The following is a 16,119-nucleotide window of genomic DNA, read 5'->3' as shown; positions in this document are numbered from 1 at the left end:
TAAATAGAATGTGAATAACTAAAACAAGTCAACTTGTGAAATTTTTTTTTTCTCCAGGGTTATTGCTGGTGCCAACACTATGAATCCACTGCTCCTGGAGGCCATTTTTCCCATTTTGTTGCCCTTGTTGTTGTTGTTGTTATTGTTGCCACTGCTGTTTTAGTTGGATAGGGCAAAGAGAAACGAGAAAGGAAGAGAAGACAGGGGGAGAGAAAGATAGATGCCTGCATACCTGCTTCACCAACTGTGAGGCAACCCCCCTGCAGGTGGGGAGCCGGGGCTCAAACCGGGATCCTTATGCTGGTCCTTGCACTTCACGCCACGTGAGCTTAACCCTCTGTCCTGCCACCCAGCACCCAAAACTTTTAAATTAGGGCTGGGTGATGGCACACCTGGTTGAGCGCACATGTTACAATGCAGCTGGGGATTCAGGTTCAAGCCCCCAGTCCCCTGCTGCAGGGGGAAAGATTCACAAGTGATGAAGCATGGCTGCAGGTGTCTCTCTGCCTCTCTATCTCCCCCTTCCTCTCAATTTCTCTCTGTCTCTACCCAGTAAATAAATAAAGGTAACAGAAAACTTTTAACTGAAAAAACCTATGATGATCAGAAGGGATAAAGAGTGACGGGGAGGGGGCCAGGTGGTAGTGCAACAGGTTAAGCAGACGGGTGTAAGGATCCCAGTTTGAGCCCCGGCTCCCCTGCAGGGGAGTCGCTTCACAAGCGGTGAAGCAGGTCTGCAGGTGTCTATCTTTCTCCCCCACTCTGTCTTCCCCTCCTCTCTCAATTTCTCTCTGTCCTATCCAACAACAACAGCAGCAATGACAATAATAACAATAAATACAACAACAAGGGCAACAAAATGGGGGGAGGGAAGACTGATGGGGAATGTGTAAAAGGGGGTGTCTCTGGTTTAATAGCACCTGAACTTCAGTGTTGTATGTGGTGAGTCCTATACATACATATGTGTATTAAACTAGTCATAAATATAGTATTCTAAGCCAATGTTAAATTGATTTTAAAAACAGCATAGATAAAAAGTATAAAATAGTTATTTCAAAAAAATAAAAGCTATTCCTGTTTTCTGAGGTCCATTGTTTTTGATAAGAAGTCATTTAAACCGTTGTTCTCCTAATGCAAATTGGCATTTTCTCTGACCATTTTTACAATATTCTCTTATTTACCATAAGTTTGGCTTTGATGTGCCTCTCTGTGGCTTTTTCGCACTTATCCTGCTTGGACTTCACTGACCTTTTGGAATCTATATATTTTTGTGTGTCTACATATTTGGTCACTATTTTTTCAAGTATACTTCTTCTTAATAATCCGGTCTCATAATTAGGCTATTAGATATTGTCACACAATTCCTGAGGCTCTGTTAATTTTTTCAAAAATAAATCTTTCATAAGGGGTAGAAATTGGATAAAATGGGGGTCAGTAGCACAGCGGGTTAAGCGCACATGGAGCAAAGTGCAAGGACCAGCGTAAGAACCCCGGTTTGAGCCCCCGGCTCCCCACCTGCAGGTGAGTCGCTTCACAAGCAGTGAAGTAGGTCTGCAGGTGTCTATCTTTCTCTCTCCCTCTCTGTCTTCCCCTCCTCTCTTGATTTCTCTCTGTCCTATCCAACAACGAACAACATCAATGACAACGATAATAACCACAACAAGGCTACAACAACAAGGGCAACAAAAAGGGGGGGGGATGGCCTCCAGGAGTAGTGGATTCATGGTGCAGGCACAGAGCCCCAGCAATAACACTGGAGGCAAAAAAAAATGGATAAAACAGGGACAAGAGTCATTTTTATGGTCATAGATTTTGGGTAGTGCTGATTTTGCTATCTTATTTGCAGGTGTTGAAATATAACACTGTACGCCTGAAACTCACACAGTAATGCAAGCCAATGCTGCTTTAGTAAAAATTTAAAAAAATTAAATTCCTCTCTGGTTTCAGATATGAAATTTATTTTAATCTACAACAATCAAATCCACTGACTCCTACTATCATCTCAACTGTGTGATTAATGCATTGCTAACCTTCTATTCAAGTGATAATTTCAGTTACAAAATATCTTCTTGGTTTTTTCTTATGGTTATACTTTTACTGTTGGTATACTCTATAATTTTACTTATTGGGCTGGGGGAGATAGCATAATAGTTATGCAAAAAGACTTTCATGCCTGAAGCTCCAAAGTCTCAAATTCAGTCCACTGCACTGCCATAATCCAGAGCTGAATAGTGCTCTGGGGTAAAAAAAATAATTTTACTTATTGCTTGCATATTTTCCATTACCACATGAAGAATAGTTATAAAAGATGTCTTAACATTCTTGTTGCAATTCTAACATCTGTTCATCTAATGACTCCACTGAATGTCTTTTCTCCTGAAAGTAACTCTAATTTCCAGTTTTTTCATATGTCTAGTAATTTTTGTTCATTTATCAACATTTTCAATAATACATTATGAAAAGTTGAATTTTTTTATACTTTTGCAAAAAAATGTTAGAGTTTACTAGTGTGTTTCAATAAGCAAGTTTTGGGTAAAATAGTTTGTTGTGTTGTACCAAAGCAAATAGCAAAGGACTCTGGGGGAAAAGGGAAAGGGAGCAGTTGGTGAGGAGGGATTTTGGGGTCTTGGTGCACAATGATGGGGTGTTTTGCAGATGCCTATCACAGGAAGATTCAAGACTGTACCCAAGTCTCAGCAGCAGTACTGTAATATATTACCGCCACCACTCCCCACCCACCCAGCCAATAAAGAAAAAAAAAAAAAAAAAAAAAACAGCTACAAGTTCTCAGGCAGCAACTCAAATCTCAGTTCAGTTCTTTCACCCTTAGCTACCTGAAACTTGCTCCAGGCAAAAGTAACTCAGGGGTCATTAAGATGAGAAAACTAGAACCTACTGAATTTAAGGAAGTTGTACCCCTCCTACCCTATGGTTTTGTTAATTTATCCTTTCTTAAATTAAAAAAAAAAAATTTTAAAAAAAAGAAATTTGTCCAGATTCAAAAAGCTACAGTTCACTCTCAAGCTACCTGATGCCAAAACTAGTCATCTTTTGTGACCATGTTATCATGCCTCTTAAGGTATGGGAATGAGAAAGGATAAAATTGGTTATTTTAAATCTGGTCAGTGTGAGGAAACATGAGTTGGACTTTGAATCCCTTTACATTCTAGCTCTCCAGATTCTAAGCAAAGAGGAAGTGGTATAGGAATAATACAGCATAGATCATTTTCTGGATATAATATCTGTGTTGCTCCCTCCCCCATAACTCTGCCTATTCGGCTGTGCCAGTTTCTATTCTACTTCACTGGATTCTGAGGATCAAATACCGCACGTTCCAAGTCATGTTACATGTTCTTCTAAATGATAAGTACTATCTTTTCTTCCCGCCCATAGAAGTAGAAAAACATCTTATCACACAATTATATGATCATTATCGTGTTTGATGAAATTAAATAATATATTCACATCGTTATATTTATGAGTATATCATGCCAATACTTGTAAAATGCACAAGAAATTGTCCGTTTTCTCAAAGAGATTCCAAAAATAACCCACATCTCATATTCTGAAAGAAAAGACTCCATTTTTCTGTGTGTTGCTACAGTTTTCAATTGTTCAAGATAAATCCATGAAACAGTGACAAGGATGAAATCCAGTTTGCTCACATCAGCCATGATAAAGAACTCCCAGCTAGAAACCTCTGCTTCCCCCAGTTCAAAGGAAGTATAAATAGAATAAGATAGGGTTGCATCAATTTAGCCTTGACCTGGACTAGAATTACCATGATCAGAAGACAATATAAGTTCCCAGTGATGGTTCATATCTTCTTGGATTCAAGCTACAGTACCACCATAGGGACACCAGGAATAGCACTGGGGGAGCTCCACTGATTACAGAGTAATATCATGGTATCTCTCCTCTCTTTGTACCTCCCCCCACCTCCAGAAATAAAGATTAAAAAATATTAGGCCAGGGAAGTCAGTAAGTAGTGGGATCGCATTTGCCCAAGGTCCTGTAACCCCAGTGCTACACTTAAAAGAGAAGACAACCAGTATTAATCACAAATAGAAAAAAATAATAAGACAGGATGCGAATATACTCTGTGAACCAACAATGGTTGTCTTTATCTGGACTTTTTTATGGTACTGAAAAAGGTATCATGGTGTCTACACCTCCTTGAAAAGACAAAACAAAAATCAAAAGGGTGAGTGAAGCAACCAAAATTTACATAGCTGCCTTGCCAATGAATGGACTGGCTGCCTCTGGGAATACAGGAATTGCCATGGACAAGTCCCTGATGCTTTAGCCTCTCTTGAACCAGCTCACAGGAGGGACACAGCACTAAACTCTCAATCCTCTTGAGTTTGACATACCTCGCAGAATTAATTATCACCAATTTAACTGTTTCTGAGATTAGTCCAACTGACAGTTAAGAATAACAGAATTCTAATTTTAGTGGTGCTGATGAAATCACAAGGACATGTTTCTCCTAGAAACATAGGATAGATATTGGTAGAAAATTCTTAAATAAAGAAGGGATATTATGTGCTTCTTACTAGGTTCTTTGTGGTATGCTGTGAATGCAGTACCCAAGAAGACATATATTGTTATGAGCACAGCTTCCTTGACCTGCAACTTTTGTCCCTTTTCCTCAGAATGAATGAACAAAAATAAGTTCTCTAGCACTGTAATATCAAAGAAGAAATATGAGTAGATGAAGAGATAGCATCATTCAACAAATCCAGAGTGTGAAGGAAAAAAAATTTTTTTGGAGCCTTTAAAGCATGTTCTTGTCAATCTTCCTCTGACCATCCACTGCAGAAGAGATGAAGGTGAAGCAAAGAGAAGTCTGTCAGTAACATCGTCAGGGATTGGCAAGAACAGCCAGGTAAGGGCCAGCAGAGAAAAGTACCTGCATTTTGTTACCTTTTTCTCCATTCTCCTCTGCCCCTCCTTCCCTTAGGTCTGTCTCTCACAATACTATAATAATAATGGTGTTACTTTAAGAGACAACCTCAGAGACCTTAGTAAGTACAATTTCATGGACACTGACAGTCTTTGTGCTATATGGAGAATAGAACAGGGCAGGGGTAGATAGCATAACGGTTATGCAAAGAGACTCTCATGCTTGAGGCTCCCAGTACCTGGTTCAATCCCCCACCCCCAAGACACACACACATACCACCATAAGCCAGAACTGAGGTATGCTCTGGCTTATAAAAAACATAACATAATGGTTCCCTTTCAGTCATGCCCACATTAAGGCATTAAAATGATGTGATTCCATCCAAACAAGTTCTCTGCTATTTATGGAACTTCCAGCAAAGACAATCTACATTGTACGGCATAATCTTTCATTTTGCACATTTTGTAAGTTCACTGGGTTTGGTTTTTGGGAAAGACTTCCCTATGTTTCATTTTTTAGTAAGTGATACATTCACATAGTTCAGATTTCAGAGTAAGCTACAATGGATACAACACACACACACACACACACACACACACACATCCTCTCTCCCTTGTCTCTCATCCACACCTCTACCATACCTCTCACAAGTCATCACTGTGATTGGTTTCAAGTTTATCATTCCAGAGTTTTGGCTTTTATTATTTTTTTTTTCTTCACCAGGAATATCACTGAGTCTCAGTGCCAGCACAACTCCTCCACTACTCCTGAAGACCTTTTCTTCTTCTTCTTTTCCCATTTAGATAACGGGTGACAGGGAGAGAAAGAGAAAAGGAAATAACCCAAACACACCACTCCACGTGTGTGTGTGTGTGTGTGTGTGTGTGTGTGTGTGTGTGTGTGTGTGTGTGTGTAGCCAGGTGCTCCACGGCCTGGCCCCTAACAACTCCGCTTTTGAAGCTTCCCCACCCCCACGGCCCTAACCCCCTAGGTGCTCAAACCCAGGTCCTCACACATGGTAATGTGTGCACTCTATTAAGTGAGCCCCCTCCAGGGCCCCTCGAGAGAGATTTTTTCATGTACATACTAGCTAAAAAATTATACTTTATTGGGGCTTGGATTAAATATACCAGGGACAAAAATGAGAATGAGAGTTTGGAATATATCCTGTTCACTTCAGTCCTCCCCACCATGACCAATATTCCCCTCTGTTCTTTGTTGTTGTTGTTGTTGCTGTTTGTTTTCCTCCAGGGTTATTGCTGGGGCTCAGTGCTTGCACTACAAATCCACTGCTCCTGAAGGCTATTTTTTCCCTTTTGTTGCCCTTGTTGTTTATCATTGTTGTTGTTGTTGTTGCTGGATAGGACAAAGAGAAATGGAGAGAGGTGGGGAAGACAGAGGAGGGAGAGAAAAACAGACACCTGTAGACCTGCTTCACCACTTGCAGGTGGGGAGCTGGGAGCTTGAACTGGAATGATTACACTGGTCCTTGTACTTTGCATTACGTGTGCTTAACCCACTGCGCTACTGCCTGGCCCCCTATTCCCCTCTTTTCTTAACTTCATATTTTTTTCCTCTGTGCATTTTTCTTTCCTCCTCAATTAAGAACACTACTTCTCTAAGTTTCTAATTTTTATTTTATGTGAGAGACTGGTCATGTGGGAGGTGAAAAAACCTCTGTAGTTAGACCAGTTGGCTAGTGGGTATAAGGAGAAGCAAGGAATATGGCTTCCAAGGTTAAGTAATAAATGATGGTGCCATGAATGATCAGCATAGCAACTGGAGCTGAGAGCAAGAGGTAAAAACAAAGAAATGACTGGACTTCAGCTATACTAAGAAATTAAAACCTCCAGGATGTGATGGTAATTGGATAAAAATAAGAAAGGAGAAAAGGGAATCAATAATAATGTCCAGGTTTCTGGCCAGACTAGCTATATAGATGGTAACGATCATGAATTCAACATTACACAGGCTAGGACCAGCGAGGCAGTTCACATGGCAGGGAGCCTGCATAGCCCTTGTACTTACCCCAGGACACAACTCCTGGGAATACTGTAGCCTCAGGTGAAACTGTGATGCTATGGGATGTGTCTGTCTCTTCTCTCTCTCCCTCTCTCTCTCTCTTCCTCTCTCTCTCTCTCTCTCTCTCTCTCTCTCTCTCTATATATATATATATATATATATATATATATATGTAATTTGGGTTTTTTGCATTTGTATTTTGTATACATATATACATATGTATATATCAGAAAAAGTCTGTCCAGAGCTATGAAATTGCACAAGGTACCAAAACTTGCCTCCCTGCAAATGGTATGTTTTTACCAATACCAAAATCCCTTTTATAATAGCCAGACTTATTGAAGTATTTGGGAAAATATACCAAAGGTTTTTTTGACTTGTGAAATCTTAGGATAGATTAATTTCAAAATGTTCACACATACATACCATAAGACTTAGACTAACAAATATATCTAATTTGGCAGCAAAATGCATATATATCATATATATATATAATGGATTAATGTCTATGCACTAAATGTTTTGAAAGAAAAATAAAAACCTCTCTCCCATTGCAAACAAATGTTTGGTTTCCCATGGCAGCCAGCACAGGTATTTGTGGATATTCACTGGAACTATATGAGATGATTTTATAGATGTTAACCATTCAACCTTATAGTAGATCATCACTGGAATATTGTATAATTTTCAGAGTTCACAATTCACGGTTCTCCAATGTCATTCAAGCAACCCAACCTCCTGTTTACAGACAAATGGGATGGGAAAACCTGACCAGTGTCTCCGAGTTTTTCCTCCTGGGGCTCTCTGAGCAGCCAGAGCAGCAGGAAGTTCTCTTTGGGCTGTTCTTCTCCATGTACCTGGTCACAGTAGCAGGCAACCTCCTCATAATCCTGGCCATCATAGCTGATGCTCAACTTCACACCCCCATGTACTTCTTCCTGGCCAACCTTTCCCTTGCAGACGCCTGCTTTGTGTCCACCACAGTCCCCAAGATGCTGGCAAACATATGGATCCAGAATCAGGTCATCTCCTATGCAGGGTGTCTGTCACAACTGTATTTTTTCATGCTGTTTGTGATGCTGGAGGCATTTCTCTTGGCCGTCATGGCCTATGACCGCTATGTGGCTATATGCCAACCACTCCATTACATCATGGTGATGAGTCCTGGGCTCTGTGTTCTCCTAGTGTCTGCATCCTGGATTACGAATGCTCTGCACTCCCTCATACACACCCTCCTGATGAACAACCTGAACTTCTGTGCAGATCATGAAATCCCACACTTCTTCTGTGACATCAACCCCCTTCTGAGTCTGTCCTGCACAGACCCCTTCATCAACGAGCTCGTGATTTTCACTGTCGGGGGCCTTGCAGGCCTGGTTTGTGTGCTTTCCCTGATTATCTCTTACACTTACATATTCTCCACCATCCTCAAGATCCCCTCCACTCAGGGGAAGCGGAAGGCCTTTTCCACCTGCAGCTCACACCTCTCCGTAGTGTCTCTATTCTTTGGGACTTCCTTCTGTGTTTATTTCAGTCCCCCTTCAACCCGCTCAGCCTGGAAAGGCACAGTTGCATCAGTAATGTACACAGTGGTAACCCCAATGCTGAATCCCTTTATCTACAGTCTAAGAAACAGAGACATTAAGTATTCTTTGAGGAAGCTCATTTGGGATAGGAAAATCCATTCTCCTTAGTGGTGGTTACTTCACTAGTTTGGGGAACACCCCCTAATGCATTCATCTCATTAAGCAGTAAAGAATGAGCTATAGAAAATGGAGACCTCACTTCCAAGGGTCTATGATTTGATTGAAATACACATGCCTGAGCTATAGGACCACAAAAGGGCAAACCCACCATCAGGTGAAGATCACCAGCTTGAGTTCTTATAATCATAATGTTCTAAAATCACAGTCATAGAGAATTATAATGTAACCAAGTCTGTGATGGTATACAGTAGTCCCCCCTACCTGTCGGGAACATATGTTCCAAGAACCCTAGTGACTATCTTCAAATGTGGGTAACACTGAACCCTATAGATACTACATCTTTGCTTATACTTATAACATAAGCTTAAAGCTTATGCAAACATACACATGTTAACAGAAACATGAAGTTTAATTTATAAATTAGGCACAGTAAGAGTTAACAACAATAAAACTGAATAGTGATAAAACAATATATTAAGAGTTCTGTGAGTAAGCACTCTCTATTGTTTTTTAAATAAATTTTATTTTAATGAGAGATACAAAGTGGAAGATAGAAAGAGAAAGAAAGAGAACAGAGCACTCCACAGCTCTGGCTTATGGTGGTCCTAGGGACTGAACTTGGGGCCTCAGAGCCTCAGGCATGAAAGTCTTTTGCCTAACCATTATTCTCTCTCCCCAGCCCTTGTTCTCTTTTATTCTACACAATATTTTCAGACTGCAATTAACCACAAGCAACTGGAACCACAGAAACTGGTAAGAGAGGACTTAATGTAGTCTAAAAACAACATGGAACAGGGTGCCTGCCGGGCAGTAGCGCAGTAGGTTAATGTGCACATGGCGTAAAGCACAAGACCAGCATAAGGATCCTGATTTGAGTCCCCGGCTCCCCACCTGCAGGGGAGTCACTTCACAGGTGGTGAAGTAGGCCTGCAGGTGTCTGTCTTTCTCTCCCCCTCTCTGTCTTCCCATCCTCTCTTAATTTTTCTCTGTCCTATCCAACAACAATGACAGCAATAACAACAATGATAAACAACAAGGGCACCAAAAGGGAAAAAATAACTTCCAGGAACAGTGGATTCATAGTGCAGGCACTGAGCCCCAGCAATAAGCCTGAAGGCAAAAAAAGAAAAAAAACATGGAACAAATTGTTGCCAAAATAAAGGGGTATGTCATTATACTGTTGCATATGTCCAAGAACAATCCACAGAAAGATAATTTTCCCCCATCATTGGCTGTGATCTTGATGCCTTGGATCAATACCAATAGTGGGTTTTTTAATTATTATATATAGAGACATATACATATACATATACATATACATATACATATACATATACATATACATATACATATACATATACATATACATATACATATACATATACATACATGCCTCCAGAGTTATTGCTGGAGTGCCTGCACTACAAATCCACTGCTCCTGGAGGCCATTTTTCCCATTTTGTTGCCCTTGGGCGCTTGTTGTAGTTGTTATTGTTGTCATAGCTGTTGTTATTGGACAGGACAGAGAGAAATGGAGAGAGGAGGGGAAAACAGAGGAGGAGAGAAAGACAGACACCTGCAGACCTGCTTCAGTGCCTGGGAAACGACTCCCCTGCAGGTGGGGAGCTGGAAGCTCAAACCAGGATCCTTATGGCGGCCTTTGCGCTTTGCACCATGTTTGCTTAACCTGCTTTGCTATCACCCAGCTCCCACTACCAATAGTGTTTTTAACATTAGAAAACTCATATCTATAAAATTCTACATTAAGAGAGTAAAATTGGCACTGGGAAGACTTGGATGGAAGTACATTTATTGGCCAGAGAATACCCACTGCAACAGTTTACCAGGCAAGCAAGACTCCCAACCTTGTTCTTTTATTAAGTTCCATATTAAAGCATAATTTTTATCTTTGGGGAAATTTTTCAAGATAATATCATCATCATCATCACCACCACCACCACCATCATCATTACTGTCACCAAGGTTACTGCTGGGGCTCCATGCTGGCAATACAAATCCATTGCTCCTGGTGGCCATTTTCTTTCTAGTTTTTATTATATAGAATAGAGAGAAATTGACAGAGGACAGGGTGAAAGAGAGAAAGATAGACACCTGCAGACCTGCTTCACCACTCGTGAAGCAGACTCCATGTAGGTGGAAAGTGGGGGTTCAGACCTGGGTCCTTGCACTTGGTCATATGTGCACTTAGCTGGGTGAGCTATGTATGGCCTGGACCCCCAAGATAATTTCATCTTACAGACCTAACGTTTACCACTTGGCATAATGCATGATACCTTTAGTGCATGTTAGATAACATGGGACACGTTGACACAGTTTTAATCATAAAGTTAGTGGCCAGGAAAAAATGATTTTATGGGCATTTCAAAATATTTTATCTGTGTGATTTAAAGTTCTTCCTAGATGGTTTTTGATTCTCAGTCTTTCAACATTCCATCCACAAGCCAGATCAATGTGGATGGAATATGATTAAATCACCATAACCATCGTTCTAGTAGGACTCAGTGACTGGTGCTGGATGATGACTTAGCCATTAAAGGTGCATGTTACCATGTCTGAGGACCACAGTTTAAGCCCTCAGTTTCCAACTACAGGGGGGGAGGCTTCATGAGTGGTGTAATAGTACTGCAGGTATTTCTCCTTTTCTCTGTCTCTCTCACCATCTCCCTCTCTTCCTCTCCATCTTTCTGTCTCTCACCCCCTATCAAAAACTGGTCCCCAGGAATTGTGAACTAAAGCAAGAACAGAGCCCCAGGGTTAACTCTGGTGGAAAAAAAGGAAAAGAGAAAGAAATCTTCAGTAACAACACAGTGCCTGCGGAAGGAGATCCAAGCAACTTGTACTCAGGCTCAGCTCTGCCATTGGCCATTGCCAGCTCATTATTTATATATTCCACAATGAGCCTCCTCATTACCAGTTCATTATTTACATATTCCACAACGAGCCTCCTCTCTATATTTTCCAAGCAACTAAGGCTCAGCTCTGCCATTGCCAGCTCATTATTTATATATTCCACAACGAGCCTCCTCTCTATATTTTCCCAAGATCAATTCAGGTCAATACTTTAATAATATGTTGAATGTTGTTTATTGTTACCAGAATTTTTATTTTTTTTAAAGATTTGTTTAATGAAAGACTAAACACTACTCTGACATACTGTTACTACTACTATGTACAGTACTATTACTAAGTAGCACTCCTAGGGTCTCAGGTTTTTGTTTTTGTTTTTTTTCTTTTTACCAGAGCACTTCCCAGCTTTGGCTTATGATACATGGAGGAGCTGGGGGTTGAACCTGAGACCTTTGGAACTTCAGGCATGAAAGGTTTTTTCATAACCAGTATGCCAGCATTACCAGAATTATAAGTCAGTAAAAGTTATGGAAAATGTATGTCAGTAAAATTGGTGTCAAATATATGTTCAGTAAAACATACAATAACCTACTAGACTCTGCAGGAGACTAAGAAACTACTAGTGGTTGCTATTTTTCATTCCTGCCTAAATCCATATATGTATCTGGTTGTGATTATTATAAATAAGACGTTGCTCAGGTAAATCAACTGTTGATAAATAGCTGATCTACTCCCTACTTAACTTACAGTAAGATCACACACTATCTGATGAAAAAAGGTAATAAAGAAAAAATAAATAAATAAAGCAAGTTCAAATCTTGGCTTTGCCATTTATAATCTGTGCGAATGTGGGAATTTTATTTAATCTTTCAAAATGTATATAAACTACCTCATCGTGTTGTCAGGAAGCCTGAATAGGATGTTATATAAATCATTGTGATAATTAAACTAAACATGCAAGTAAGCAAGTGAAGGGCTAATCACTCACATAGAGTATGTTTTCACTAAAGGTTAGTCATCGCGGGTACAGTTCTTGTTGAAACTAAAGCTGAGCAGCAGAAGTAGGTAATGTGAATTCACTCTGTAGACCTGCTGACAATAAATGGCCTATGCTTGCGCTGTGAAAACAGAAGGAATCCTGAGCTTCAGTCATTCCTCTGGAGCACACTGATGACTTCAGCAGGATCACTACCTATTGGTAGCCATGTACCAAGAAGATCACGGTCCGCCTTTGAAACCACGCTGACTGAGCACTTAAATTTGAAGTAAACATTTCCCTACTTACATTAATCAAGTGTGCACTATCCCAGTTTCCCTTTTAACTCATTGGCATACATCTATTACTCACTGTTTATTCACCAGCAATTTTACTTTTCACCAATGACTATAGCTCTATCCTTTAAATAATGTGTTTTTCTGTGCCATTTTATACCATTTGAGGTGTGCCAATACACCTTACACCATAGTTGTGTCAAATATTTCCTCACTATATTGTTTAAAATTTTTAAGTTTTTTGAAAATTAAAAAAAAAAATAATTGTTTCACCAAACACTGTTTTTCCATGTGATTTATTCTCCTCAATTTAATTGGGCAGGGTCTTTTATTGAATCAATGTTGGTTTCAAAGGCTAAATATAGTTTAGGAGTTCAATGCCCGTCACCAATGTGCCAATCTCCCATGGTTCACTGGATCTACTCTTCCTCTCAGCCTCCATTTATTTCCACTTTGGATGATGTCACTTCTACATTAGAAGTTTAGGATTTTTCTTTTATTTGACTTTGTTTCTTTCCTTTATTTTTTATCTCCTTTACTTCTTTTCTAATATTTATATTCTTTTCATTATCTACCACAGATGAGTAAGTTTATCCAGTGTCCTCTTTCTGATTTATTTTGCATAGCATGACACTCTGGCTCCATCAATGTTATAAAAGGCAGTAATACCTCATCCTTTCTTTTAACTCACTATATTCACATATATGTATTTCAGCTTTTTATGTATCTTTTTATTAGGAGGTTAATGGTTTTCAGCACAGTTGTTGGCACATGGGTACAGTTCATCTCATCATGACAGACATCTACCAAATGTTCTTGCCCCCAACTTAGGTCCTTTTCCATCATCACAGACCAAGACCTGAAAGCTCCCACCCTCTCCACCCCTCTCCTTGCCCTCCTTCCCCAGAGTCCTTTGCTTTAGTGCAATACACCAAACCAGTCCAAGTTTTACTCTGTGTTTCCCTTTTTTGTTCTTGTTTCTTAAGTTCTGCCTACAAGTGAGATCACCCTATATTCATCCTTCTCTTTCTGGCTTATCTCACTTAACATGATCCCTTCAAACTCCATCCAAAATGAGGTGAAGGGGGTTATATATTTCAGCTTCTTTATCCTTACATTTGTTGGACACTTTTGTCTGTGGGAGGGTGGGCTTTCAGGTCCCTTTGCATGAAAGAGGATTTAGGTGGGGAGTGGGGGGGTAGATGAGAGTGCTTTGCAGAAAACAAATTTAACCCCATGTACCAACAACTGTATTTACTTAAAGCATAAATCCTCCCAATAATGAAGAAAAAAAGGAAGAGAGGAAGAGAAATATAAAGGGAGGAAAGAGAAAAGAAAAGAAGAAAGTTTGGTTTTTTGTTTGTTTTGTTTTGGGGGCTTTTGTTTGTTTGTTTGTTTTTAGGCTTTCTGAGATGGGCTAGACTTGTCTGTACCTGCTCTATACTTCTTGCTCCCTCTTGTGGCAGAAGTCTTAAACTTAGACACCATTTCTCATTCCCGCAATATAACAGACTAGGTGCTGACAGCCTCCTTTTTGTGACCCCAAGAGAGTTAAATTTCAAGTTTATGATCTCTCCCTATAAACCAGGCTAGATTTCTGTATATGCTCACTAATCATCCATCAACGTTCACAGTTACCACTATCACACACTGGCATCTGGCCACAGGGTGGACGGGGGTGAGGTAAGATATGCAGAGTACTAAAGAGTCCCCTGGGCCACTGGGAGGGAATTTACAGATGAAGTACCAGAGCAAGTCATGAACAAGTTTCCAGATGGAATCCACAATGTAATTAGTAGGATCTGAATTCCTTCAGTCTCCTTCAAGAGCTCTACCACTGTTTTCCACTGTTTCCACCTTCCAGTTGCAGCTCAGTACTCAGGCCTCAGGAGAAATAGGCCCCCTCCGCAGTTGGGCAAGTCATTCATTCATTTATATGCTTTCACTAACACTGTCCCCTGCCGGGAGAAATGAAGGTCTCTCTTGGCATGAACTCTGCTACCTTTGAGGAAAGGCTGATGTGGATAAACTTAAATTATTTCTTTTACCCTGGCCAGTGTACTGAAATTCATTCCCTTTGCTACACCAGTATTCTAGAACTCCACTATAAATCTCTACTTCCAAGATAGAGCTTTTGTCTCTGGGTGATTTCTCAAGCGATTCCACAAATGGAATCTGTTCAAAGGCCACTGAAGGGTCCAAAGCAAGACCAAGGTCTATATGTGCCGGGATAGCCTGAGGGTGCTTCTTCCGGAGCTAGTGCTCTCTGGGTTGGAGAGAACTCAACTGGAGCCGATCTAGGCTGCTGCGTGGGAGAGGGATCAGGAACTCGTGCCGCACTAACTTCGCAGGAGATACACTCTGGAACTCTCAGAGCTGGAAAGCAATTTCCAAGTGTCTTTAATTAGAAGAGCAGCTGTTTTTATACTCTCCAAGTAGGGTGGAAACAGGATGTGACATAGAGAGGGTGGAGCAGTGACTGGTGGAAGATCAGGGTGTGACAAGGAGAGGATCAGAGTGTGACAAGGAGAGGGGGCGGAGCAGGTGAGAATTTTACCACTAAAACACTAATGCCCTGGAGGGAATGTGGTGCTTTATGTAAATGTAAAAGTGATTTATGTAAATAGACCGCTTTGAATGGGATCAAACCAATCCCTATATAGGCATACCAGTGCTTGGTTAAGCAGAAGCCAGGGGGAGCTGGCATACTATCCAACATATATGCATACTGCTTAATACAAAGATGATCACTGGTGGGGGCTGGGCAGCAGGGCACTGGGTTAATCGCACATGGCACGAAGTTCAAGGACTGGCTCAAGGACCCTGATTCAAGCTCCTGCAGGGTGGGGGGGGCGGGGTGTTTCACAAGCAGTGAAGTAGGTCTGCAGGTGTCTATCTTTCTCTCCCCCTCTCTGTCTTCCCCTCCTCTCTCCATTTCTCTGTGTCCTGTCTAGCAATTGCAACAATAATGGCAACAAGAAAATGGGGGGGAGGGGGGGTATGGCTTCCAGGAGCAGTGGATTGATAGTGCAGGCACGGAGCCCCAGTGATAACCAGGGAGGCAAAAAAAAAAAAAAAAAAGATCACTGATAGATAGTGTTACAGCCTTCAGCTCCCAAAAAGATACTTTTGTTCACAGACAGATACCAAAATGCTGAGTAGGAATGCTAGCCAGACATCCTAGTTGACCATTCTGCTGAAAACAGTCAAGAAAATCACTTTAGACTTAAGGACACACACAGGATAAGGAAAAGGAATGAAAACTGGTATTCCAAGCAAGTATTAACAAAAGGAAAGCAAAAATTACTATACTTTTGTAAGACAAATTAGTTTTTTATTAAAAAG

The 16,119-nt window shown here is 40.6% G+C and overlaps 1 protein-coding gene across 2 annotated transcripts; it reads left to right on the top strand.

The window, feature by feature from the left end:
• The first annotated feature begins 7,578 nt into the window (after nt 1-7,578).
• Nucleotides 7,579-14,006, top strand: LOC107522403 (olfactory receptor 1G1-like). Of its 2 annotated transcripts, XM_060202452.1 has the most exons (2): nt 7,681-8,588; nt 13,982-14,006. In XM_060202452.1, exons 1-2 carry the CDS (start codon nt 7,681-7,683, stop codon nt 14,004-14,006), a joined length of 933 nt encoding a protein of 310 aa, XP_060058435.1. The 2 variants fall into 2 exon arrangements, with proteins under 2 accessions (XP_016042810.1, XP_060058435.1); XM_016187324.1 differs by lacking the exon at nt 13,982-14,006 and having other exon boundaries at nt 7,579-8,622.
• The last annotated feature ends 2,113 nt before the right edge of the window (nt 14,007-16,119 follow it).

This window comes from Erinaceus europaeus, chromosome 12 (assembly GCF_950295315.1).
Source record: "Erinaceus europaeus chromosome 12, mEriEur2.1, whole genome shotgun sequence".
NCBI lineage: Eukaryota > Metazoa > Chordata > Mammalia > Eulipotyphla > Erinaceidae > Erinaceus > Erinaceus europaeus.
The sequence above is the reverse complement of the archived record's forward strand: the minus strand, read 5'-3'. Positions and strand labels throughout refer to the sequence as shown.